This window comes from Puma concolor, chromosome A1 (genome assembly GCF_028749965.1).
Source record: "Puma concolor isolate L17-30 chromosome A1, mPumCon1.1.hap2, whole genome shotgun sequence".
Taxonomy (NCBI): Eukaryota; Metazoa; Chordata; class Mammalia; order Carnivora; family Felidae; genus Puma; species Puma concolor.
The window spans coordinates 174,158,827-174,183,552 of record NC_141667.1 but is presented as its reverse complement, the minus strand read 5'-3'; the positions used below and the strand labels follow the sequence as shown (position 1 = coordinate 174,183,552).

The following is a 24,726-nucleotide window of genomic DNA, read 5'->3' as shown; positions in this document are numbered from 1 at the left end:
ACCCAGTGTCTACAGTGTCCAGTCTTTCTAAATGTAAAAATGAACATTAGAACTGTTCACAGGACCACTATCTCTTATGTTTAGCAAAAATAGATAACATACAGCCCAACCTTGATGAGACTTTAAGGAAATGTTTCCAGTTATATAATACTGTTGACATTGCAAGTATAAATAGAACTTTTACAGAAAAATCTGGCAGTAAGTATTATGAAAGAAAAACATTTTGCCCAAAGATACTTATTGGAGTTCTATTTGTTTTGGAAACTATTAGAGAATATTGTGTCAGTATGATAGAATAATATTCATGAACAAGAATTATTTATGTTTGCTATTGATTTATAGACCTACATTACAAAATAAAGTCAATTAAAGGGCAAAATAAAAATTGTGTGTAAATGCTATTTCTGATTACAGAAAACTTTTGTGTGCTAAACTGGTATAAGTGGCAATTGGTTAAAATTTATAGTTTTTTTCTGTTTTAAAGTTGTATAAAACAAATTCTGAAGAAAAAAGACAAGTTTTGGAACAAGAGGCAGGAAGGAGCGTTGGGTTTTAGATCTACTTTTGTACTTTAGCCATGGTTTGTACAGCACTCAGCATGCACGGGGCGTATTGCTAAGGACTTGGATGGATTATTTCACTTAATCGCTATTCTGCCTCTGTGGTCTGGCATACTGGTAGTCTCATTTTCAGCTGAGCAAATAGAGGTTCAGAGAAGTTTGGTGACTTGCCCAAGATTACACCAGTAGCAAGCAAGTAGGTTAGAAAATTCTAGAACCTGCATTCTTATGCACGGTACTGTTGCTCTCTGCTGTCATTAGTAATTGTATGCATGCTCTGAGGGCTATTCCTGTCGAATATGGGCACAGGACTCAAACCTGTATGTGTTTCACATGGTACAGAACATTTGTTGTTATTCGCGTTAAGAAGTGTGAGAAAACGTGTATTTGCTTATATACAGACAAAAACCTCTGGAAAGATAAGCAAGAAACTGATAACATTGGTACTTCTTGAAAGAAAGGTGATTTTGAGAAGTTCTTCCCTTCTGAGCACCTTGTTTTCCTCATTGCAAAGCATAGAAATTGTATAGATGACATCCCATCTTTAAAGTTTGGTACCATAAAGTAGATGATTTCTGGGTCTCGTTTGAAAAGATAAATTTTGTGTTATGACTGCATTTTATTTTTAGCAGTTAAAGAATCCTTATTAATTTTTAAAGATTTGTGAATATAGATGATCCATAATAACTTGTTTGCTTTATATATTTTTTAGTTAAATGGACTTTTTGTGGTATTTAGGAGCATTTACGAGCCTGTTACATATAGTAAAGATTTAATCATACTAGTAAAGTGCTGTATACAACCAGGTAGATGTATTCAACTACATTTTACATAACGGAACAGAAATTTGAATATACTTAATCTCTTTTTGGGCTACAGTGAGAAACTCGTTCTTTGTTAGGTGTACAGGTTACTCTACTGTTGGAGGCTGTCCTGTAAATGAGCATCACGTCAGGTCCATACCAGCTATCCTAATCCTGATCAGTACTTTACGTGGTTTAGTTTGTCTTGGAGCCATCAGTGACTCCTGCTGTAGCCAGTGCATGTGGTCATTTGTTAGGTCAGTGAGCATTTGAGTGCATATTATTTGCAAGGCAGAATGGTAGGTGTTAGAGAATTGCTGATGAAGAAAACTAGTCTCAGCCTTTGGAGAGATTGTACTAGGGTAAGAAATAATCTGGCGAATATGATACCATATGACAAATGTTGTGATTGAGCCCTGTGGGAACAGACAGAATGGCCACCTAACTTAGCTGGGATTTGGGAGTCTGGAGTCAAGAAAGGCCTTTTTAAAGGAGGATGTACTTGAAGTCTGAATGGTAAGAGAATGAATGAATCTGTGTTAGCAAAGTGGCTGGGAGGGCCATTCAGGCAGACGGTGAGCATCCTGTCATTTAAGAAAATGACACCTCTAGTACCACTGCAGTAGGGGTTTGAGAATGCTGGACAGGTAAGCAGGGGTCTGATTGCAGAGAGGACATATGTAGTGCTGGGACCTGGGTGTGTGTTTGTTCATTCATTTAATAGCCATGGAAGGTTTACGCTGGGAATGTCATGATCAGGGTTTTGCTTCAGTAAAACCCAGACTACTCTGGAAAATGGGTTGGAAGAAGATGAGAGTGGAAGTAAACAGTCTGATAATTAAGCTGTTGCAGTAAGTAGTCCAAGTGTGACTTTATGGAGGCCAAAGATTAGGCTGGAGTAGGTGGGGATTGAGAGAAATAGGTGGACATTTAGGAGGTTGGATCAAGAGAGATGCAGTGATTGTGCTAAGGGAGAAGGAACAATTAGGTATGATGCCCGGGTTTCTGGATTGTTCAAATTGGTTACATGTCCATGCTATTCCCTCAGATAGAAACTCAGAGAACAATTATTTAGGAGAGAAGGATGGGTAGAGAAAATATGCCTGTCTTATACTTTTTTTTCCTCAAGTTTTTATTTTAATCACTTAGTGCTCATCACAAATGCACACTCCTTAATCCCCTTAATCACCCACCTACCCCGCCCCCATCCCCTCTGGTGACCATTAGTTTGTTCTCTGTAGTTAAGAGTCTGTTTCTTAGTTTCTCTTTTTCCCCTTTGCTCATTTGTTTTGTTTTTTAAACATCTTTTTAAAAAAAATTTATTTGTTTTGAGAGAGAGAAAGCATGAGAGTGAGCAGGGGAGGGGCAGAGAGAGAGAGGGAGAGAGAATCCCAAGCAGGCTCTGTGTTGTCAGTGCAGAGCCCTATGTGGGGCTTGATCCCATGAACTGTGAGATCATGACCTGAGCCAAGACCAAGAGTGGGACACTCAACCGACTGAGCTACCCAGGCAGTCCTGTTTCTTAAACATCTTCTTTATCCTTTGATTAATCAATGGACACTTGGGCTGCTTCCATATCCTGGCTATTGTAAATAACACTGCTATAAATATAGGAGTGCATGTGTCCCTTTGAATTAGTGTTTTTGTATTCTTTGGGTAAATACCCGTAGTGTGATTGCTGGGCCATAGGGTAGTTCTATTTTTAACTTTCTGAGAAACCTCCATTCTGTTTTTCAGAGTGGCTGCACCAGTTTGCATTCCCACCAGCAATGCAAGAGGGTTCCCCTTTCTCTGCATCCTCGCCAACACCTATTGTTTGTTGCGTTGTTGATTTTAGCCATTCTGACAGGTGTGAGGTATAGTTTTGATTTGCATTTCTCTGACAGTGAGTGACGATGAATATCTTTTCATATGTCTGTTGGCCGTCTGTATGTCTTCTTTGGAGAAATGTCTGTTCATGTCTTCTGCCCATTTTTAAATTGGATTATTTGTTTTTGGGTGTTGAATTTTATAAGTTCTTTACATATTTTAGATACCCTTTATTGGATATGTCTTTTGTAAGTATCTTCTCCCAATTTGTAGGTTGCCATTTAGTTTTTGTTGATTGTTTCCTTTACTGTATAGAAGCTTTTTATTTTTTAAATTTGTTTTATTTTTTAAAGTTTTTATTTTAATTTCCATTAGTTAACTTATGGTGTTATATTGGTTTCAGGTGTACGATATAGTAATTTAGCACTTCCACACATCACCGTGTAGTCATCACAACAAGTGCAGAAGCTTTTTATTTTGATATAGCCTCAATAGTTTATTATTGCTTTTGTTTTCCTTGCCTCAGGAGACATATCTAGAAAAAAGTTGCTCAGCTGATGTCAGAGAAATTACTGCCTGTGCTCTCTTCTAGGATTTGTATGGTTTCAGGTCTTACATTTAGGTCTTTAATCCATTTTGAATTTATTTTTGTGTATAGCGTAGGAAAGTGGTCCAGTTTCATTCTTCCACATGTTGCTATCCAGTTTTCCCAACACCATTTGTTGAAGAGACTTTTTCATTGGAGAGTCTTTCATTGGATGGTCAAAGATTAATTAATTGATGATATAATTGTGGGTTTATTTCTGGATTTTGTATTCTGTTCCCTTGATCTATATGTTTCTGTTTTTGTGCAAGTACCATGCTGTTTGATTACTACAGCTTTGTGCTATAACTTGAAGTCTGGAATTGTGATGCCTCCAACTTAGTTTTTTTTTTTTTTTTTTTTTCCTCTTTAAGATTGCTTTGGCTATTCCAGGTCTTTTGTAGTTTCATACAAATTTTAGGATTGTTTGTTCTAGTTCTGTGAAAAATGCTGTTGGTATTTTGATAGAGATTGCATTAAATGTGTAGATTGCTTTGGGTAGTATAGATATTTTAACAGTGTCCTTCCAATCCATGAACATGGAATGTCTTTCCATTTCTTTGCATCATCTTCAGTTTCTTTCATCAGTGTTCTATAGTTTTCAGAGTACAGGTCTTTCACCTCTTTGGTGAGGTTTATTTCTGGGTATCTTACCATTTGGGGTACAGTAGTAAATGGGATTGTTTTCTTAATTTCTTTTTCTGCTGTTTCATTATTGATGTATAGAAGTGCAACAGAATTCTGTAGAGTAATTTTGTATCCTGCGACTTTACTGAATTTGTTAATCAGTTCTAGCAGTTTTTTGGTAGAGTTTTTCAGGTTTTCTGTATATAATATCATGTCAGCTGCAAATAGGGAAAGTTTGACTTCTTCCTTATAGATTTTTATGCCTTTTATTTCTTTTTGTTGTCTGATTGCTGTGGCTAGGATGTCCAGTGCTATATTGAATAGAAGTGGTGAGAGTGGACATCCTTGTCTTGTTCCTGACCTTAGGGGAGGGGCTCTCCATTCTTCCTCATTGAGGGTGATGTTTGCTGTGGGTTTTTCATATATGGTCTTTATTACGTTGAAGTCTGTTCCCTTTAAACCTATTTTGTTGATGGTTTTTATCGTGAATGGATGTTGTACTTTGTCAAATGCTTTTTCTGCATCTGTTGAAAATGATCATATGGTTTGACGCTCTTATTCTTTTTTTTTTTTTTAAGTTTACTTAGTTTTGAGAGAGACAGAGACAACATGAGTGGGGGTGGCAGAGAGAGAGGGAGAGTGAGAGAGAATCCCAAGCAGGCTCTGTGCTGACCTGAGCTGAAACCAAGAGTTGGATGTTTAACCCACTCAGCCAGCCAGGCACCCCCGACTCCCTTATTTTTATAAAAATATCCTGGAGCGCCTGGGTGGCTCAGTTGGTTAAGTGTATGACTTCGGCTCAGGTCATGATCTCATGGTTAGTGAATTTGAGCCCTGTGCTGACAGCTCAGATTCTGGAGCCTTCTTTGGATTCTGTGTCTTCCTCTCTCTCTGCCCCTTCCCTGCTAATGCTCTGTTTCTCTCTCAAAAATAAAAAATAAACATTAAAAAAAATGTTTTAAAAATTTTCCTGATTCTCAGCAACTCATTTTATTTAATACTTTGTGATCTATAAATTCTTCCTTCTTATCAACTTCAAGATACAGTAAATGCACTTTAAACTCATCTGTTTTTGGACTTTGGTGTTTTATCTTTTCCTTATTTATCTTTGCTATCAATGCTTTGGGTTTAAGTGAAAAATCTTTAGATCAAGGCAGTGTTCCATGTGATCCAAATACAGTGAAGGTAATGATCAGTTTAAATGTTTATTTCATATTTCGGTATTTTTTATTTTGATGAAATTGGCAACTCACATTTTGTTTTTGGTGAGAAGCCATATTATTAGATAAATATCAGTGCCAATTGCAATTTAATTTTTAATTTAAGTACAAAGCTTTGGTGTGATTTTTAATAAATAAACTCTTCATTGGTAGTTTGTGTTACTTGAAAACAAACTACCATAAATCTACCAAATGCATCAATATAACTTTAGGCATTGTTTTTTCCATCTTTAATCTTTTAGTACAGAAAGAATGATTGTGGTGCCTCAAGTTAACTAAATCAGAAATAACCAAAGTTAAAAAAAAATACTAAGTATTATGAACTAGGAAGAAAAGGGAGCAGTACTTTTAAAGGCATGAAATAAATTTGGTTATAATTTAATATAAAGATAGCAATGTGTGCTATAGCTTGCTACAGTTGCTCTCTTTTTCTTTGAATCAGAAATAATGCTATATATGGGTAATAGTATAAATATGCCATAATTCATCAGATATAAGGAGCTATCAATTGTAAGACATGTTATTATTTTATGCTGTATTAAAAGAATAAATGCTGCTGGTTAATAATGCCTTCTTATAACTTAATATTTTTATTTTGTGCTTATAGAAAGAGCTATTTGAGACTTAGACACAAGTTTTTATTATCACACTGCTCTGCTCATTGCCTTTCTGTTATACATTAACTTCATGAAGACTTTGGCATTTAAAACCTGTATGTATAGTACCAACGGTGTTAATAACTGGACTCAAGCGTGCTAGACCATTTTTGTGCATATGCAGTCATGTTGATGGGCTGATGGTAAGACTCATTCCATTGAGAGAAATCAAAGTATGCTTTATCACCTTGCTTTAGATGTGAGGCAGAAAGGGAAGAGGGAAGGATGAGGCTTAAAAGATAGCAGCAGTAAAATGGAGTTGGACTCCTAATTACATCAAGGAAAGAGGAATCTAACATCCTAAATAATAAGAGGAGCCATTTTTTTTTAAATTTTTTTTAACGTTTCATTTATTTTTGAGACAGGGAGAGACAGAGCATGAACAGGGGAGGGTCAGAGAGAGGGAGACACAGAATCTGAAACAGGCTCCAGGCTCTGAGCTGTCAGCACAGAGCCCGACGCGGGGCTCAAACTCACGAGTGCGAGACCATGACCTGAGACGAAGTCGGCCGCTTAACCAACGGAGCCACCCAGGCGCCCCAAGAGGAGCCATTTTTGAACAGCATGGGATGGTGACAGTGACAGTGGCAGTGGGTTGGGAATGGGACGTGGAATTCTTCTTAGCGAAACGCTGTTAAGATGTCTTGCTGGAGATGTAAGGTGGGCAGTTGCATGTTTGGCGTCAGCGTACATGTAAGAGGGAGCGGTTAAGAATGTAGGCTCTGGAAGTGACTTTGAGCCTTGGTTTCCTCCTGTGTAAAATGGAGATAATCCAAAATGCCCTTTAGGGCTTTTGGTTTAGCTTTAGAATATTGCCTGAAACCTAGAGAGGACTCAGTAAATGTTTTCTGCTGTCATGATTGATCTTCATCATCACCATCATCCAAAAACATGGGCTTTGGAGATACAGACCTTAGTTGGAAAGTAAGCAAGACTTCTGGCAAGTTACATAATCATTCAATTTCTTTATCTAAAGTTGGGGTAGTAAAATCTAGCTCATGGGTAATAGTATAAATGAAAAAAGAAAGACAGGCATGCAATGTAGGCATTAAGGCATATGTCCTGTTTTTTAGCAGTTTATACTTTAGTTGGAGGAAATCAGCGCTAAATATGTAAAAAATTAATAGCACAGAGATATTTATAAGAAGTGACATATAAGTTTGGATAAAACGATAAGATTAAGAATTAAGAACACGACTAGAAGTTGGGAGACCCACCTCACTTTTTCTCCTGATTAGCTGTGTGATGTTGGGCAAGTTATCATTATCCTGTCAATACTGTGAGACTCAGTATTTTCATTTACAAAGTGCGAGTTGATTGGGCAAGATGATTTCTTAGGTTACTTCCTTGTTAAGAGTTTCTTACGTGATTTCGGCATTTAGAGAGAAGCGATTACTACCATAGTATGGAACAGTTAGGGAGGCTAGGAGGAGATGGGACATGAAAAGGGTGTTGGTTTGATGAAAATTGTATGAGGGAACAAGAGAGTTTTGGAATCTCGAAGATACCTTTTTTCTTGTGTTATAATTGTGAGAAATTAGCCTATCCTCACATTTCCATGTTTCATTTCTGGTAGGTTTTATTTATGAATTTCACAAATATTTGAATTTATATTTTGTCAGGTTCATTGAACGTTCTTGCTCGTTTTCCTTGTACGTGCTGCGTCCCTCTAGGGCAGCAGTTCTTAGGATGGCTCTCAGGATCCCATTATACTAGTCAATATGGAGGCCTCCAGAGACCTTTTGTTTAGCAATATTTACGGGATTAGAAGTTAATTTTAGAAATTAAAAAATACTTATTAATTTAAAAGTAACAAACCCATTATGTTAATATAGATTTTTTTTGCATGCAACCTAACTATATTTTCAAAAACAAAAAGTTTAATGAGGTAAGTTTTACATTTTTACAAATCTCTTTAATATGTGGCTTACTTGAAGACCATCAGATTCCCAGATCTGATTTATATTTTGGTTGAAGTACTATTGAAGAAAATGTGGTTTATACATATAAGCAGTTGGAAAAGGAAGAATGTTTTAATAGTCTTTTTATATAATTGTGGATGCTCTTCGATGTTACACCAAAACTCCAGTAGTTGTTATTGGTTAGTTGCAATGTGGACTCTGAAATCCTGCCAGTGAACTTGTAGTACTCTGTCATAATGAAATCCATTAGTTTAGCCTGCACTTTGAATGGGTACTTTGTCTTTTATCCATATGTGTTTTGGCCCCACAGACCCCTGAAAGAGTATTAAGGATTCCCAAGGGTCCCTGGATCATACACTGAGAATCACTACTATAGGATATATACCTAAGAGGATAATTGCTACTTTGAAAGTTATGGGCATTTTAAAGCTGGCCAGTTTGGCACTGTCTCGTTAAGTGGTTATTCCAATTTATATTCCCACCAGCAGTTTAGGGGGGTTCTATGAGCCCCATAACTTCAATACCACTTGGTATCAGTAGTATTTTTGCTGGCTTGGTTGGTATAAGAAATGCAACTTTACATCTTTTGTGTCTATTTCTCTTAGATTCTATTTATCCAACTGTTTCTTTTGTGTCAGTGAAGATAGTCCTTAAGAATATCTTTTTCTCTTAGTCATTACTTCACGAATTTCAACATCCATGCTTACTAAGGTTTATAGGTAATCAATATCTTTAGCTTCCTCCAGAAAATTACAGGGGCCTTAGAATACTTTAACTCAATCACCTACTCCCTGGCTTGGATATAATTATTTTTCAAAAATTGGGGCTTTTTATTGACATTCAAATTAGTATTACTTTTGTATAGATCCCTTAAAGACTTAGGAAAGAATTGGTGAAGGCAAATTCTAGGAGTTGCTAGAGAATATTGCAATATACCTCAAATATTACATATTTTTCCATGTTATCAAATAGTAACAAATTAAAAATGTAAACTTGTGCTACTTACCTCTTAAAACCATAATTAAATTTAATAGAATTGGAAGATTAATTTCTTGAGCAACAGGCAGTTTGGTGAATATATTTTATGCTAAAGTCTAATTTTATTTTGACCTTGAGTCAAATTAAGGTTTTATTATTCTGGGACTTTAATTGTAAAGGCATCCAGTTCAAGTTGGCTGGTATGGAATGCAATGATAAATAAATTGAATGGCCTTTTAAAGTGTGTATTATGTCTTGCATCCTGTCCTCATTATGAATTTATATATTCTAGAAAGTTCAAAAAAGGAGCTTGGAATTTTTATTAGCATTTTTTGGAATACTCGCTATGTGGTGGTCCTTTTGATTTCTCAATGACTGCTCCTCAGGGTGTAAGCATTATTATTCCCCTTTTATTGGTGAAGAAAATGCAAATAATACACAGATAGTAAGTGATAAAGCCAAGGTTTGGGCTGAGGGTTTGTTTTTTTCCCCATTTAGATTTTATTTTAAAACATTAATGGTAGAAAATCTGTTTGGAAATATTCACAACCTGGCCATTGAAAAATGGTAAAACTACTATATTAGTTCTCTGTTGCTGCTTAACAAATTACTCAAAGTTAGCAGCTTAAAGCTTCCTACCTTTGTGATCTTACAGTTCATGGGGTCAGGAATCTGGGCAGGTTTAGCTGGGTCCTCTGCCCCAGGGTCTCTCCTAGGCTACAGTTAAGGTGTCAGATAGGCTTGCAGTATTATCTGAAGATTTGGCTGGTGAAGGAACTACTTCCAGATTCACTTTGTTGTTGGCAGGATGTAATTCCTCTTGAGCTGTTTGGTTGAGGCCTTTGTTTTTTCTGAGTGTCAGCCAGAGGCTTCCCTTGGTTCTTTCTTTTGTGGGTCTCCCCATAAAGCATCCCACAGCAGGCAGCTTGCTTGTCAGAGTGAGCAGGTGAGAAGGCAAGAGATGCCAGCAAGAGAGTGAGTGCTAGCAAGATGGAGGTCACAGTGTTTTGTACCTAACTAAGGAAGTGATGTCCTGTCACCTTTGTCACATTCTGTTTCTTAAAAGGAGTAGGAGAGGGGATCACACAAAGGTATGAATTCCAGGAGCCTGGGGGTCTTTTGGGGCCATCTTAGAAGTCTGCCCACCACCACTACCAACCTGTAGTTTTCATTTGAAATCCCAGAAATGGGAGTGTATTTAGATTAGATTAGAGAGCAGCTCACCCCTTTTAATAAGCCCCCCATCCCATAGCTATTACGGGTTTATATCCAAAAGCTCAGTGATCGCAGTAAACGGTAAGAAATAAGAAATAGAATATTGTCATAGGTAGCGGTTTGGTTGAAAGGGTCTGAAATACGAAACACTAAAGAAAGAGAAGGGATATCAAGAAATGTGAAAAAAGGAGAGGGAAATGCTAGCAGGGTCCAATCCCTACATGTAAATATCTTGGAGGAGCCCGGCCTGTGGTAAGAGTGAAAATTTTCATCTCCTTTAACCCTCTTTGAAAGTCCTCAGGGTTACAAGTAAGTCCTTAGTCTCAGACTCCTTTCTTCCCTCCTTGCAAGAATCTCCTCCCTCCCCTAGTTCCCTCCAGCCTCAAAGAGCTCCAGACGACCTGACCTCACCCCCTCTTTCTCATTCCCATTCCCATTGTCTGAGCACCAAGTGAGCCTGAGCTCCATCCTCAATCTCAGGCTTTAGGACTTTACCCGCTCTCACCTTCCAGCAAGAAAAATTGTGTGGTAGAGATTAGACTGTAAAGTTTGCGAGAGAAAAGGTGCAAATTCCACACAAGAGGCAATCTCTAATCCATTCTAATGTATCCTATTCAAAAAGGAGTGGTAGTATACGTACAGGAAACAAGTTATCAATAAACTACTTTTACCCAGAGCAAAGTGATAGTGCCTGCACATTTTCCTCCTTCCAGTGTGGTCTGGCAGAAGTATTCAAGACCAGCCCGAAGATGATGAAACAGTCATAGATAAACATGCCACGGCCTCTCAGCAGCTCCCTTCAGCTGGATAATTCAGTCATGGAGGGACAGTCCTTGCCAGAGCAAGCTGAGGCTGTGAGTTCCTAGTTACCTATGAATACTTAGAGTCCTGTCCATTCCTTCAAAACTAAGGATTAAACAGACAAAACAGAATACCTTAAGTATCCTGAAAACCAAATGGAGAAATGTAGAGCCTCTACCAAGAAATAATATGCTCAAGGTTTCTCGTGTGGAGTGTTCTCTCCTACCAGGTAGCTAGTAGGGTGTTTTTTTTTAAAAAAATGAATCCACTAAAAGGAGAAGCAGTGTTATTGGTCAGTCGAAGGAGAGACATTTCTAGAAATAATCTCCCATTGGCACTACCTCACCCCAAATTGGAACCCATCAACTATGATTCCCATCTTGGTAAGAATATTAGATTTCAGAAGTTATTACATATAAACTATAATTGCCATGAAAAAAGTCCCCCCTCACCCAAGTCAATAGCTTTTAAATGTAGGCACTCAATTTTTCTAAGCCATTAAGGTTAAGATTTTCCATATGGAGGAAGAAATTGTTCAGAGTCCCTGTGCCTAGGCTGGGCTGGGAGCAAGAATGAACTGTAAGCAGACACCAGGGATCTTAAAAGTTTGACCGAAATGGCCTAAAACTGTGGTAGCGGTCACATACTTGGTACATTTGTTAAAAATCAGAATTGCATACTTAAAATGCATGAATTTTTATGGTATAAATTATACCTTTATAAAGTTATTAAAAAAGAGAGACAATGTGTACATGTCTTAAAACTCCATTAGAAGCCTTGTGATAAAGTATTACTCTCATTTTCCCCCATAAATTCTTCCTTACTCATTACACCTTAGCCCCTCTGGTGCCAAATCTTTGCTCTATAACCTCTAAAAAATACTGCCATCTCCTCAGTTTCCCTATGTTTTTCATTATTTTGGTAAAATCATTTTATTCTTAAAAATACACATTTAGGAAATAGAACTAGAAGGCCCACTACATGAAACTCTCGTTACTCCGCAGAGCTTAACCTAAGAGTGAGGAGGGTGCTCTCCTTACTTCATTCATCTCTGCTCTTTCACAGTCCTAAGTGTGTTTGCATCCTAGGAAGGTGCGGGGACCATAGGTCATTTCACAGCTCGCTCCTGTGTACCTTACAAATGGAGGTAAAGGTGCTCTCATGCTCTCAAGTTCTTGCACAAGCCAGTTTTGCCAGCGTCTCTTACCCTTTGTTCCCCTGATGAATTTAAGTATTTACGACGGTCAGATCGTTGTGTGTACTATGGGTATTAGATTTAAGAGATTAAAAACCCTGCTTAATTTCTCTTCTCATTCTTATAGCTCAAATCTAATCCAAGTGAAAATGAAGAAAAGGAAGCCCAGTTTCAACTTGTGAAATCTGATGAAATGCAGCGTTTGCGCTCACAAGCGCTTGATGCTTTTGAAAGCTCAGATTATACTGCTGCTATAACCTTCCTTGATAAGATTTTAGAGGTAAGTTTCTTAGACATTGCAGCTGGCAAGCCTGACACATGCTGTGTTTTACTCTGAGGCACATTCATGCACTTGGACATGTTATGTATCACAAGCAACCTAGAGAGGATAAGATCACATTGGTCCTTGGGCTTTTAGCTCTTAAGTGAGAGATGGTGTTTATGTAGAACAAAATTTGGAACTGGAGTTTGCAGAAAATGTACTCGATGTGCTGTGGAATGGGAGTTACACATTTTTATACATTGCTTGGTTTACTGTTTTTGTTTGATTTTGCATTGGGGGGGGGTGGAGAGAATTCTAGAAGTTAGATAAAGGGGGTGAAAGATGAAAGAACTGGTTGAAGAAAAAGGAAAAGTAATGTTTCAGGGGAAGAAGGTTTAGAGTGACAAGTCTATAGGGAAGAAGCAGATGGAATGTTGACAAGCCCCAGAAGTCAAGACAAGAGCTCAGTCTATAGTTTCCTTGCCTCTGAAGGACTTAATGACAGATGGTTTCAGGAGGAAGTCTACTGAGATATTCAAGTAGGAGCAATCCTAATTCTTGTTTATTTATCATTTTCATGGCACTTTGATGTACAATTGCATTTAATCATGGCAGGAAACTTAACGTATGTAGAGTAGGTGCTTCTTTGATAATTTTATAGAGGAAATTGTGTGATACAGTCGAGTGGAATTCATGTTTTATTAAATTATTTTGTTTATGATTTGTTAAGGAAACATAAAGTTATAATTTTTATCTTCCAGGACTTAGATAACCATTTTTACCTACTTGATTAGCCAAGATATTTAATTTATGTACGTGTTGATTTTGGTATCTAAAATATGTGAAAAGTTGATATGACCTTAGAACAGCTCTAAGAAATGTGTAAAGATCCTTCCACAGACCCTATTGGTGACCTTTTGGGTTTACATTTTTAAAAAAAACTCATGCATTTATAAACATTTTGACAAAGTGGAAATGGTGAAGCCTCCACCTTCTCACATTGTTCTCCTCTTTTCTTTGTTTTTGTGGTATGAGAATTTAATTTCAAGGAGACAACATTTACAAAAGAGAGTTCTATTTAGTTATTAGTAGAATAGAAGTATTTTGCAGGTTTAGAACCTAGATTTTATGTTTTGGAACTAGAAATTAGAATTGTTGATTAAGTACAAAAACCTGACTAAAGAATATTCTTTTCAAAATCAGATGTGCTTCACTGGGAGCAGCCTTCTAATAGTAATGCCATGTATTCTTATTTTCAGAGTTTTAAAATTATATAATTGAAGGAAGTAGGAAAGGGGCCTTGTTAGCGTATACATCCCTTCTCCCATTAGAATTGAAGATATCCTTGGAGAAATTATTTTGTCGCATCTGAATTGTATCAGCCTTTTTAATGCTTTACGATATAGAAATCACAGTAATTGAAGATGGTTTCATGTTGATAAGTGTGTCAGCAAACTACGCGGGATGAAGTATGAGTGTGCATAGTTTACTGCTTCTTAAAGTCTAGTTCTCTTGTTTCTCAAGGTTTGTGTTTGGGATGCAGAACTACGGGAACTTCGAGCTGAATGTTTCATAAAAGAGGGGGAACCTAGGAAAGCGATAAGTGACTTAAAAGCTGCATCAAAGTTGAAGAATGATAATACTGAGGCTTTTTATAAAATCAGCACACTGTACTATCAACTAGGAGACCATGAACTGTCCCTCAGGTCAGCTCTAGTGACATACACATCTCGTCCTCATCCTCTTTTCACTGTTGGCAGTAAGATGATAATCCCGTTTTTAAAGACTTTAATTTTAAATTAAAACTGTGGTTAAGGTTGTTTTTATATTCTTTATTTGTATATTTTGTATTTTCCCTAAGTTATTCTATTTCCACATAGTTTATTTTCATGAGCTATGCTTATTAAAATAGAGATATATTTGCAGAAAGAAAATAGGGTGTTTAATGTATAATTCTACTTAAGTTATTATAATTTGAGTTAATACGTGTGTGTGGCACAATGCCACATGTAAAAGTATATGGTCAGTTGTTAAGTCAGTGTGTTTTGTTTAATCGTTACAAGCAAAAAATACCTTTAATGTGATTTCTGTATTGTGGAAAACCAGTCATTAATTATTTTGACTTGGAGTATTTTCCTGTTTTTAAATACATGAGCAGTGAAGTTCGTGAATGTCTTAAACTGGACCAGGATCATAAAAGGTGTTTTGCACACTATAAACAAGTAAAGAAACTTAATAAGCTAATTGAGTCAGCTGAAGAGCTCATCAGAGACGGCAGGTAAGAATGTGCTTGTCTGCAGTCTACAGCCTCCCTTCTCTGTCTTTTCTGGGCACAGAAGAACAGTTGAACTGCTTGCTCTCTTACTTATTAGCCATTGAGGATAGACTATCCTAGATAGCCCTGGGCCTTGGCAAAACTACTGCAGCTCTACTTAATAATTATTATTTTTAAATATTTATTTATTTTTGAGATACACAGAAAGAGAGCGTGCGAGTAGAGGAGGAACAGAGAGAGGGGGGGACACAGAATCTGTAGCAGGCTGCAGGCTCTGAGCTGTCAACACAGAGCGTGACGTGGGGCTCGAACTCACGAAGCGTGCGTTACGTTGGATGCTCAACTGACTGAGCCACCCAGGTGCCCCTGTACTTATTTTTAATAAGGCAGAATATAAGTAATAGTAACTGCATAATATTCTTACCAGCAGATTTATTTATATTTCACCAAATATATATTGAGTATCTCCTGTGTCAGGCACTGACAATGTACTAAGGGGTGCAGAGATGAATATGACATGGTTTTTGGTGTTAAGAAGCTTAAAGATTAGTGTGGGAGACGGACATATAAACTGATTGTTAAAAGATAATGTGGGATCTAGAGTGATAGAGATGTATACAGAGTATATAGAGACTTTCTTGTGGTATAAGATTCTCAGTTAAGTCCTTTTGTTAGAGCACCTGAAAAATATTGTACCACTTCTTTGTGGCCTCCATGGTTCCTGATGAGAAACCCATGGTCATTCTGATTGTTTTTCCCTAAAATAACATATTTTCCTCTGACTGCTTTCAAAATCTGTTTTCTTTGTTTTTAGTATTCAGAAGTTTAATTATGGTGTATCTTGGTGTGGATTTCTTTGTTTTTATCCTATCTGGAATTTATTTAGCTTCTAGAATATGTAGGTTTGTGTCTTGTCAAACTTGGGAAGTTTCAGCCATTACTTCTTTTTAAAGATTGCTTATATTTTAAATATTTATTTATTTTTGAGAGAGAGACAGCGTGCAAGCGGGGGAGGGGCAGAGAGAGAGAGGGAGACACAGGATCTGAAGCAGGCTCCGGGCTCCGAGCTGTCTTTAGCGCAGAGCCAGATGTGGGGCTCGAACCAATGAACCATGAGCTCACGACCTGAGCTGAAATCAAGAGTTTGATACTTAACTGACTGAGCCACCCAGGTGCCCCTTAGCCTTTATGTCTTGAAATATTTTTTTAGCTTTACCCTCTATCTCTAGTTTTTGTCTTAGATTCTGATTGACATAAATGTTAGCTCTTTTGTTTCAGCCCCACAGGTCCCTGAGGCTCTGTTCATTTTTCTCCATTCCTTTTCTTTCTGATCAGATTTCGTAATTTTTTTTATCATTCCAATTCACTGATTCTCTTCTCTGTCCCCTCCATTCTACTGTTGAGCATGTTCAGTGAACTTTTTATTTGGGTTTTTCTAGTTTTCAGTTCTGATAACCAAACGTTATTCTTGTATCTCTTCTGTTTCTTTGCCAAGGCCGTCTGTTGCTTTCATTTCTTTAAGCATGTTTGTCACTGCTGCTATTGCCAAGGCTACTTTAAGATCTTTGTCAGATAATTGGTTTTGGAATTTATTGTCTTTTCTCGTTCAGTTTGAGATCTTACTGTCTGTTGGTATGGTGAGTGGTTTCTGATTGAAACCTGGACACTTTCATTTTATAAGACTGTTTTTTAATTTAAATCTGTTTTGCCTGGCTTTTTCAGACATTGTTCCAGCAAAGCAGGGGCGGGTATCACTTTGTTGCTGTCGGGGAGGTAGAAGTTTTCCCCGTTGGCATTTGTTGATAGCTGAGGTGTGGGGTTTCTCACTACTGCTTAGAGCAGGTGGAGGTTGGGGGATATTTACTTCCAGCCATGGATGAAAGTCCTAGCTTCCCACTTGGCCTTCTCTGACACCACCATGGTGGGGGTGTGGGCACACCTTGTCATAGCCTCTCCACTTGACCTGTTGGCATTGGGAGGGAGCCTTATTTTTTCTTCTGTGGTGTTTGGCTGGAGTGGAGCTGTTATTGTCATAAATTTTCTGTCTTGCCAGGCTGCCCTTTCCAGGTCCTGTGGCTTGAGAGAGTAGGTTCTTGCTGGGTTTTGGATTTTTTGTCTGCACCCATTGGCATTTCTGGGTTGCTGGTCTCTTCAGCTCCAAGTCTGCAGTATATGAAGCAAACAAAAAAACCTGGGAAGCTTTCCCATATTGTGTTTCCCCCTCAGGCCGCATGTCCTGGGCTGGTCTGCCTCCTTCTCTCCCCTTGCTGAGTTTTTTCATATGTTGACAAATACATAATGTGTAGGGGTATTTAATTGTACCTAGTTGGGGGAACTGGGGAAAGTACATTCACTCCACTTTCCCAGAAGCTACCTTTTTTTTTCAAGTGAAGTTCAGTACTTTCTAACTGAACTTTTTGTTTTGATCTAATCATCATTTCAAATGTAGTTGTAAAAAGGAAAGCAAGGTTTTGCATGCTCTGTACGGCTTCCTACAACTGTTGTACTATCTTGGAAAACTATACAACACTATCCCAGCTAGGATTTTGACATCAATAACTTCTGTTTTAAGTGTTCTGCTGAAATCTGTGTTTTAATACATCAGCATTTAAATGTGAAGATTGTAATGCATTTTGGGAAAAATGTGCCACAGTGGCATATAAATATATTGTTTAGTGTGCCGTTACTGAGGAAAGTAACTTCGTGTATAACATGGCTAATATTTTTCACTAGTTTTTAAAAAAAGGCTGAAATAGCTTTTATTGTTCTCAGAAAGCTAGTAAGTTGGGAATTTAAGCAGGTTCTTTTTGCAGGGAACCACATTGTACTTAGTTGTGAATATTGACATTCATTGTATAAAATGACATGTAGATAATGGGCTTTGTTATTTCATGAAGGTGTGTAGGGACCAAGAAATAAACCTGATCTCTATTTTGCTGAAAAATGCCATGTGTAAGTCAGACTTTAAGAAGATGTTTTACTCCGTTTCAAAATCATGAGCATTATTCTGTAAAGAAATTCATCATTTTGTTTGATTGGTATTCACAGGTATGCTTTGATTTGTACATAGACATTTTCTGTGGTCATGTGTTTTATCTCCCAACTTTTGACTGATAGTAAGGTAAAAGTCGTGTTTGAAGGCACGTACTCATTTAGGTGAATTGATTAAGCAACGATTAGTGAAGAGTAGAGGGCTCTGTCTTTAACCCCTGAGATAGAATTTCATTGTTACTCATCATGATTTGCTCATTAATAGATACACAGATGCGACCAGCAAATATGAGTCTGTCATGAAAACAGAGCCGAGTGTTGCTGAATATACGATTCGCTCAAAAGAAAGAATTTGCCACTGCTTTTCTAAGGTAACAGTTGATTCATTCGCAGAAGTGTGAAAACTTAATATATGGCAAAACAGCCATAAATCCTTTTCTCACATTTACTTATAGGATGAGAAGCCTGTTGAAGCTATTCGAGTGTGTTCTGAAGTTTTACAGACGGAGCCTGACAATGTGAATGCCCTGAAAGATCGAGCAGAGGCCTATTTAATAGAAGAAATGTATGATGAAGGTTAGTCTTCAAGGAATTTGATTTGCAGTATCTAAACGTTGGTGTATATGAAATTAGCACATGTTTAACATCCTTTTGTTTAGAACAAGTTTACCAGAGTAGCTGGAAGTGTTGATGACTTTAGGAAGATGGCATTGAGTTTGAAAATTAGTCTTCCTTAGTGGAACTAGTACACCATATGAGGAAAGATTTCTGCTGTTGAAACCAGTTCAGGGGGATATAAAAATAAAAATTTTAGCCTTTTTTTTGTTGTAGACAAGTTAGAATAGATAAATAGCAAAATAAAAATTTAAATGATAGATTTCGTATCATCCAGAGATAAATGCTGTTCATTTGGGATTTATATCTTTTATACTTTTTCTGTGCATATATATTAGTCTATGTTTTATGCATATATATGTGCGTGTATGTATGTATATATATTCTATGCATGTGTACAGTATACATATTATACCTACAACATACATATATATGTCATATATGTCCTACATATAAATGATCTTTTTTTAAGTTTTTTTTTTTTTAAGTTTATTCTGAGAGAGAGAGAGAGAGAGAACACGAGTGGGGGATGAGCAGAGAGAGAGAAAGAGAGAGAATTCCAAGCAGACTCCGTGCTGTCAGTGCAGAGCCCGATGGGGGCTCAGTGCCATAAGCTGTGAGACTGTGACCTCAGCAGAAATCTGGAGTCGGTGGCTTAACCGACTGAGCCACCCAGACGCCCCTAAAATGATCTTCTGTGACCAAAAGCTGTTTAGTAACATTAGGGTAGTTGCTTATCCTTCTTTGTTCAAGTTGAAGTAACAGAGTTTCCTGTTAGATGTTGTAAGGACCTTGAATAAGGGCAGTGTCCTATTTTCAGAAGATAACTAAAGTATATGGTCACATACATTAAAAAAAAGAATCCTTTCATATTTATTGTTTTGTGGCTTTTTTTATGTGACCGTATGCTATGAACATTTAAATAAGATGGTTTTTTTTTTTTTTAAATTTTTTTTTTCAACGTTTATTTATTTATTTTTGGGACAGAGAGAGACAGAGCATGAACGGGGGAGGGGCAGAGAGAGAGGGAGACACAGAGTTGGAAACAGGCTCCAGGCTCTGAGCCATCAGCCCAGAGCCTGACGCGGGGCTCGAACTCCCGGACCGCGAGATCGTGACCTGGCTCAAGTCGGACGCTTAACCGACTGCGCCACCCAGGCGCCCCAATAAGATGGTTTTTAAAAGAAGTGAGCCTTATAGCCCTTATTGCAAAGTTTTCATTTCGATCAGGTAAAGCATTTTAAATTGAGAATGGTAAGAGTATTTTTCTGGTGAAACTTGGGTTGTGGTATTCTTCCCCCCCCCCCCCCCCAATTAAGTGCTGAATATTTACTTAATAAAAAAGCATGCAACTATTAATATGTATTACATTTAATGTCATGTTAAAGTAATTATGATATGGTAAGCGGTAATCCTGGGTAATACTTTAAACATACTGAGAATGTATCTGTAACAATGATAGATTACATAGGTTTGTGGCACTCATTTTCTTTTAAGACAAACTGATCATTTGTTTTCTGCTTTTCACAATTTGAAAAGAATCTTGCTCCTAAGTGGTTTCCTATGAGTGCTGACAATTCTAGTTACTGCTATTTGTGGGACATTTTATAGTATAGTCCTTGAGGTTTGGTTGGGGCTTGGAATGTACATAATCCAAATGATCTTCAAGAAGATCCTATTAGCATCCTTGTTCTTTTCACTTTTGAGCTACTGTGTCTTCTCAGTGAGATTGGCCATACTGTAGGATTCTGCATTCCCGTTAGTGTTTGGAACTCTTCATCAAAGGGACTTTTGTCATTTGTATTTAAACCCTCAGCTCTAATTGTGAAATTAGAGAAGCCACAGAAGAATATGAAAAGCGCTGTTAAAAAAATGGTTAAATCTTGTAGGCTACTAAATGTAATTTGAAGATGCTTTTGTAACTTGAAAGCTAAACTGACTTGCTTTTTAGGGAAACTTGACAGCTTAATTCTTAAAAAGATGCTTCATACTAATTTAATAGAATAGATCTGTCTTCAGAGTCTGTTTTTTCTTTTAAAATTTCTTTTAAATAGGAGTCTATTGGGGTGCCTGGGTGGCTCAGTCACTTAAGTGTCTAACTTCGGCTCACGTCATGATCTCATGGTTTTGAGCCCTGCATTGGGCTCTGTGCTTACAGCTCAGAGCCTGGAGCCTGCTCCCGATTCTGTGTCTCCCTCTCTTTCTGCTTCTCCCCTGCTTTCTCTCTCTCTCTCTCTCTCAAAAATAAACAGACATTAAAAAAATAAATAGGAATTTATTCTTTGTCTTTGTTGGTGGGTTTGGATTATACACTGGGAATCTTTCTGAATTAAGGTTTTCAAGTAAAATGGCTGTTTGAGTCACAAATATGGCAATTAAGCAACCTCATGGAGAGACTGAGAATGGATTTCTAGGCCTCTCAATTTGGGGGGAGGTGCTGAGGACACCTGTATAACTAAAACTGAAGGCTATTACTTATTGAATTGAAGGTTTAGTAAATGATGAGATGAGTAAGTAATCTTACTTACCTAGGCTAAATAGTATTTTGAAATCCTGAGTTAAAATATGAGGGCTTTCCATATTCTGTTTACTGGCTTAGCCTGTATTTAAATAAGCATTTAAAAATGATGATAGGAATGTGGTGAATAGAGAAAAACAAAGTTTTAGGTTACTGAATAATGGAACATGGAGACTTATTAATTTGGAGATTCTGGCAGAGTTATCAGGAAAGATATTAGGGGATTCCACTCATGAGAAAGTAAGTAAGATTGTTGTTTGAGGATGCCTCTGAGATCATGAAAAATGAAGGAGGCTCTTCAGATAGATGAGTAATTAAAAATTTTTTTTTAATGTTTTTTATTTATTTTTTGAGAGACTGAGTGTGAGCAGGGGAAGGGCAGAGAGAGAGGAGGACAGAGGATCCAAAGCAGGCTCCATGCTGACAGGCTGACAGCAGCAAGCCCAATGCAGGGCTCGAACTCACCAACCATGAGATCACAACCTGAGTCCAAGTTGGAAACTCAATTGACTGTGTCATCCGGGTGCCCCGAGTAATTCTTTTCATAGCTTTTCAGAGGAACAAACTGACATTGAAGCGATACTAAACAGTTAGCAAAGTTCCTTTGAATATAGGGATGATTCAAGTGCCATCCTTATGAGATAAGGAGTTAAACTGGCTAGAACTTAAGCTACATGACAACCTGTGTCTTTCTTTCATTAACTGATCCATCTCGGCTACTTGTGCCTGGCACATAGCAGGCACTCATATGTTTGCTGAATGAATGAAGGTAGGTAGTTTATCAATAAGTTCATAGTGGAAGGAGTATGGGATTTAGAATTAGTCCTATATTTGAGTCTGTGTCATTTATTTTATTTTTTGTTTTTACTTGTAGGAAAATTAACATAACAAAATTTGCCATCTTAGCCATTTTTTTTTAAGTTTTATGACTGGTGCTCATCACCACAAGTGCACTCCTTAATCCCATCACCTATTTCACCCATCCCTCACCCACTTCCCTCTGGTGACCATCACTTTGTTCTCTATAGTTAAGAGTCTGAGGGGCACCTGGCTGGTTCAGTTGGTAGAGCATGACTCCTAATATCAGGATCATGAATTTGAGCCCCATGTTGGGTATAGAGATTACTTAAAAAAAAAAAAAAAGTCTATTTCTGGATTTGTCTCATTTCCTTTTTTCCCTTTGCTCATTTTTTTTTTTGTGTGTGTGTGTGTTTCTTATATTCCACATGTGACTAAGATCATATGGTATTTGTCTTTCTCTGGCTGACTTAGTTCATTTAGCATTATGCTCTAGCTCTATCCATGTCATTGCAAATGGCAGTATTTCATCCTTTATTATGGATGAATAATATTCTGTTGTAGATATATACCACATCTTTACCCATTCATCTATTGACACACACTTGGACTACTACCATATCCTGGCTATTGTAAATAACGCTGCTATAAATATAGGAATGCATGTGTCCCTTTGAATTCGTGTTTTTGTATTCTTTGGGTAAATACCCAGTAGTACGATTACTGGGTCATAGGGTAGTTCTATTTTTAACTTTCTGAGGAACTTCCATACTGTTCTCCAGAATGGGTGTACCAGTTTGCATTCCCACCAACAGTGCAAGAAGGTTCCCCTTTCTCCATGTCCTCGCCAACATCTGTTCTGTCTTGTGTTGTTGATTTTGGCCATTCTGACGGGTGTGAGGTGGTATCTCATTATAGTTTTGATTTGCATTTTTCTGATGATAAGTGATGATGAGCATCTTTTCATGTGTCCATTGGCCATCTGTATGTCTTCTTTGGAGAAATGTCTGTTCATGTCTTCTGCCCATTTTAATTTTTTTTTAAATGTTAATTATGAGTTTTAATGCATCAAATAATATGATAAAATAAAAAAATGTAGGTGAAAAGAAACATAACATAACATATAGAAATTTTTAGCATCAATTTTCCGTGGAAAACCAAGTGGTCAAAAAATAAACAACACTATGTAGAGGATTTGAGAAGTATACCAGGACTGTAAATTTTGAATTCTATAGTATGCAAGTAGAGACTAACTCTTTTCATAGTCCCTCTGGACATTTGTTAAAATTAATCCTAAAATAACACTCAAAGAAAAATTCCATAAACTTTAAAAATAAGAGATAATATTCTTTTTTTGTGCATTCAACAGATTTTTTTTCAATTAATTAAAACATATATTTGTCACAAAACTTAAAATAATAAACATGAAGCTGTATCTTTAAAAATTACTGATAATGGTTTCATATTGATGGGAGTAATGACATCTTCTGATATCTTTCATGAGGTGTCTATATGCAACTTGGTGAAAAGCTTAGGTTCTAGGTTAAGTTTAATACCTGGTCGGTTTATTTCCTGAGATTTGACTTCTGTCAATTTTTAGAATACAGATTCACTGTAATGAGTCAGGATGGTGGCAAGTGCTGGGGGCTCTGTTAGATGGAAATGATGGACAGAGCTCACTGGTGACTGCATTCAGACGGTAACCCAACCAGCATGTCCACATATGGTGCTATGGAGAAGGATTCCTACTCCAATCTGGCTTCATTTAGTCCTGGAAACTCATTCTTTATGTTCTACAAGCATCTGCATATGGTGTGAAAATATGCTCAATAACATGCCATTGATTTTATTCTTGAGCAAATGAAGAACCATCAACGGTAGCGAAAGAGCCAAGCTTCACAATTAGTTGTTTGCACATGTGTCCCTTATTCTTTTTTAAAAAATTGTTTAAATTTACATCCAAGTTAGTTAGCATATAGTGCAATAATGATTTCAGGAGTAGATTCCAGTGATTCATCCTCTATGTATAACACCCACTGCTCATCCCATGAAGGGTCTTCCTTAATGCCCCTTACCCTTTTAGCCCATCCCCCCACCCACAACCCCTCCAGCACCCTCAGTTTGTTCTCTGTATATAAGAATCTATTATCCTTTGTCCGCCTCTTTGTTTTTATATTGTTTTTGCTTCCCTTCCCTTATGTTCATCTGTTTTGTCTCTTAAAGTCCTCCTATGAGTGATGTCATATGATATTTGTCTTTCTCTAATTTCTCTTAGCATAATACCCTCTAGTTCCATCCACATAGTTGAAAATGGCAAGATTTTCTTTTTGATTGCTGAATAGTACTCTATTGTATATATACACCACATCTTCTTTATCCATTCATCCGTCAATGGACGTTTGGGCTCTTTCCATACTTTGGCTGTTATTAACAGTGCTGCTATAAACATTGGGGTGCATATGCCCCTTTGAAACAGCATACCTGTATCCCTTGGATAAATACCTAGCAGTGCAATTGCTGGGTTGTAGGGTAGTTCTATTTTTAATTTTTTGAGGAACCTCCATACTGTTTTCCAGAGTGGCTGCACCAGTTTGTATTTCCATCAGCAGTGCAAAAGAGATCATCTTTTTCTGCATTCTCGCCAACATCTGTTGTTGCTTGAGTTGTTAATGTTAGCCATTCTGACAGGTGTGAGGTGGTATTTCAGTGTGGTTTTGATTTGTATTTCCCTGATGATGAGTGTTGTTGAGCATCTTTTCATGTATCTGTTAGCCATCTGGATGTCTTCTTTGGAAAAGTGTCTATTCATGTCTTTTGCCCATTTCTTCACTGGATTATGTTTTTTGGATGTTGAGTTTGAAAAGTTATTTATAGATTTCGAATACTAACCCTTTATCT

The 24,726-nt window shown here is 37.3% G+C and overlaps 1 protein-coding gene across 1 annotated transcript in view; it reads left to right on the top strand.

The window, feature by feature from the left end:
* The window catches only part of DNAJC3 (DnaJ heat shock protein family (Hsp40) member C3), a 91,038-nt gene that overhangs the window by 40,161 nt on the left and 26,151 nt on the right, over nt 1-24,726 (top strand). Inside the window, exons 5-9 of the mRNA XM_025923518.2 lie at nt 12,497-12,649; nt 14,156-14,337; nt 14,790-14,909; nt 18,163-18,268; nt 18,353-18,473. Coding sequence (XP_025779303.1) covers nt 12,497-12,649; nt 14,156-14,337; nt 14,790-14,909; nt 18,163-18,268; nt 18,353-18,473 — 682 coding nt within the window. The remainder of the gene's footprint in view (nt 1-12,496; nt 12,650-14,155; nt 14,338-14,789; nt 14,910-18,162; nt 18,269-18,352; nt 18,474-24,726) is intronic.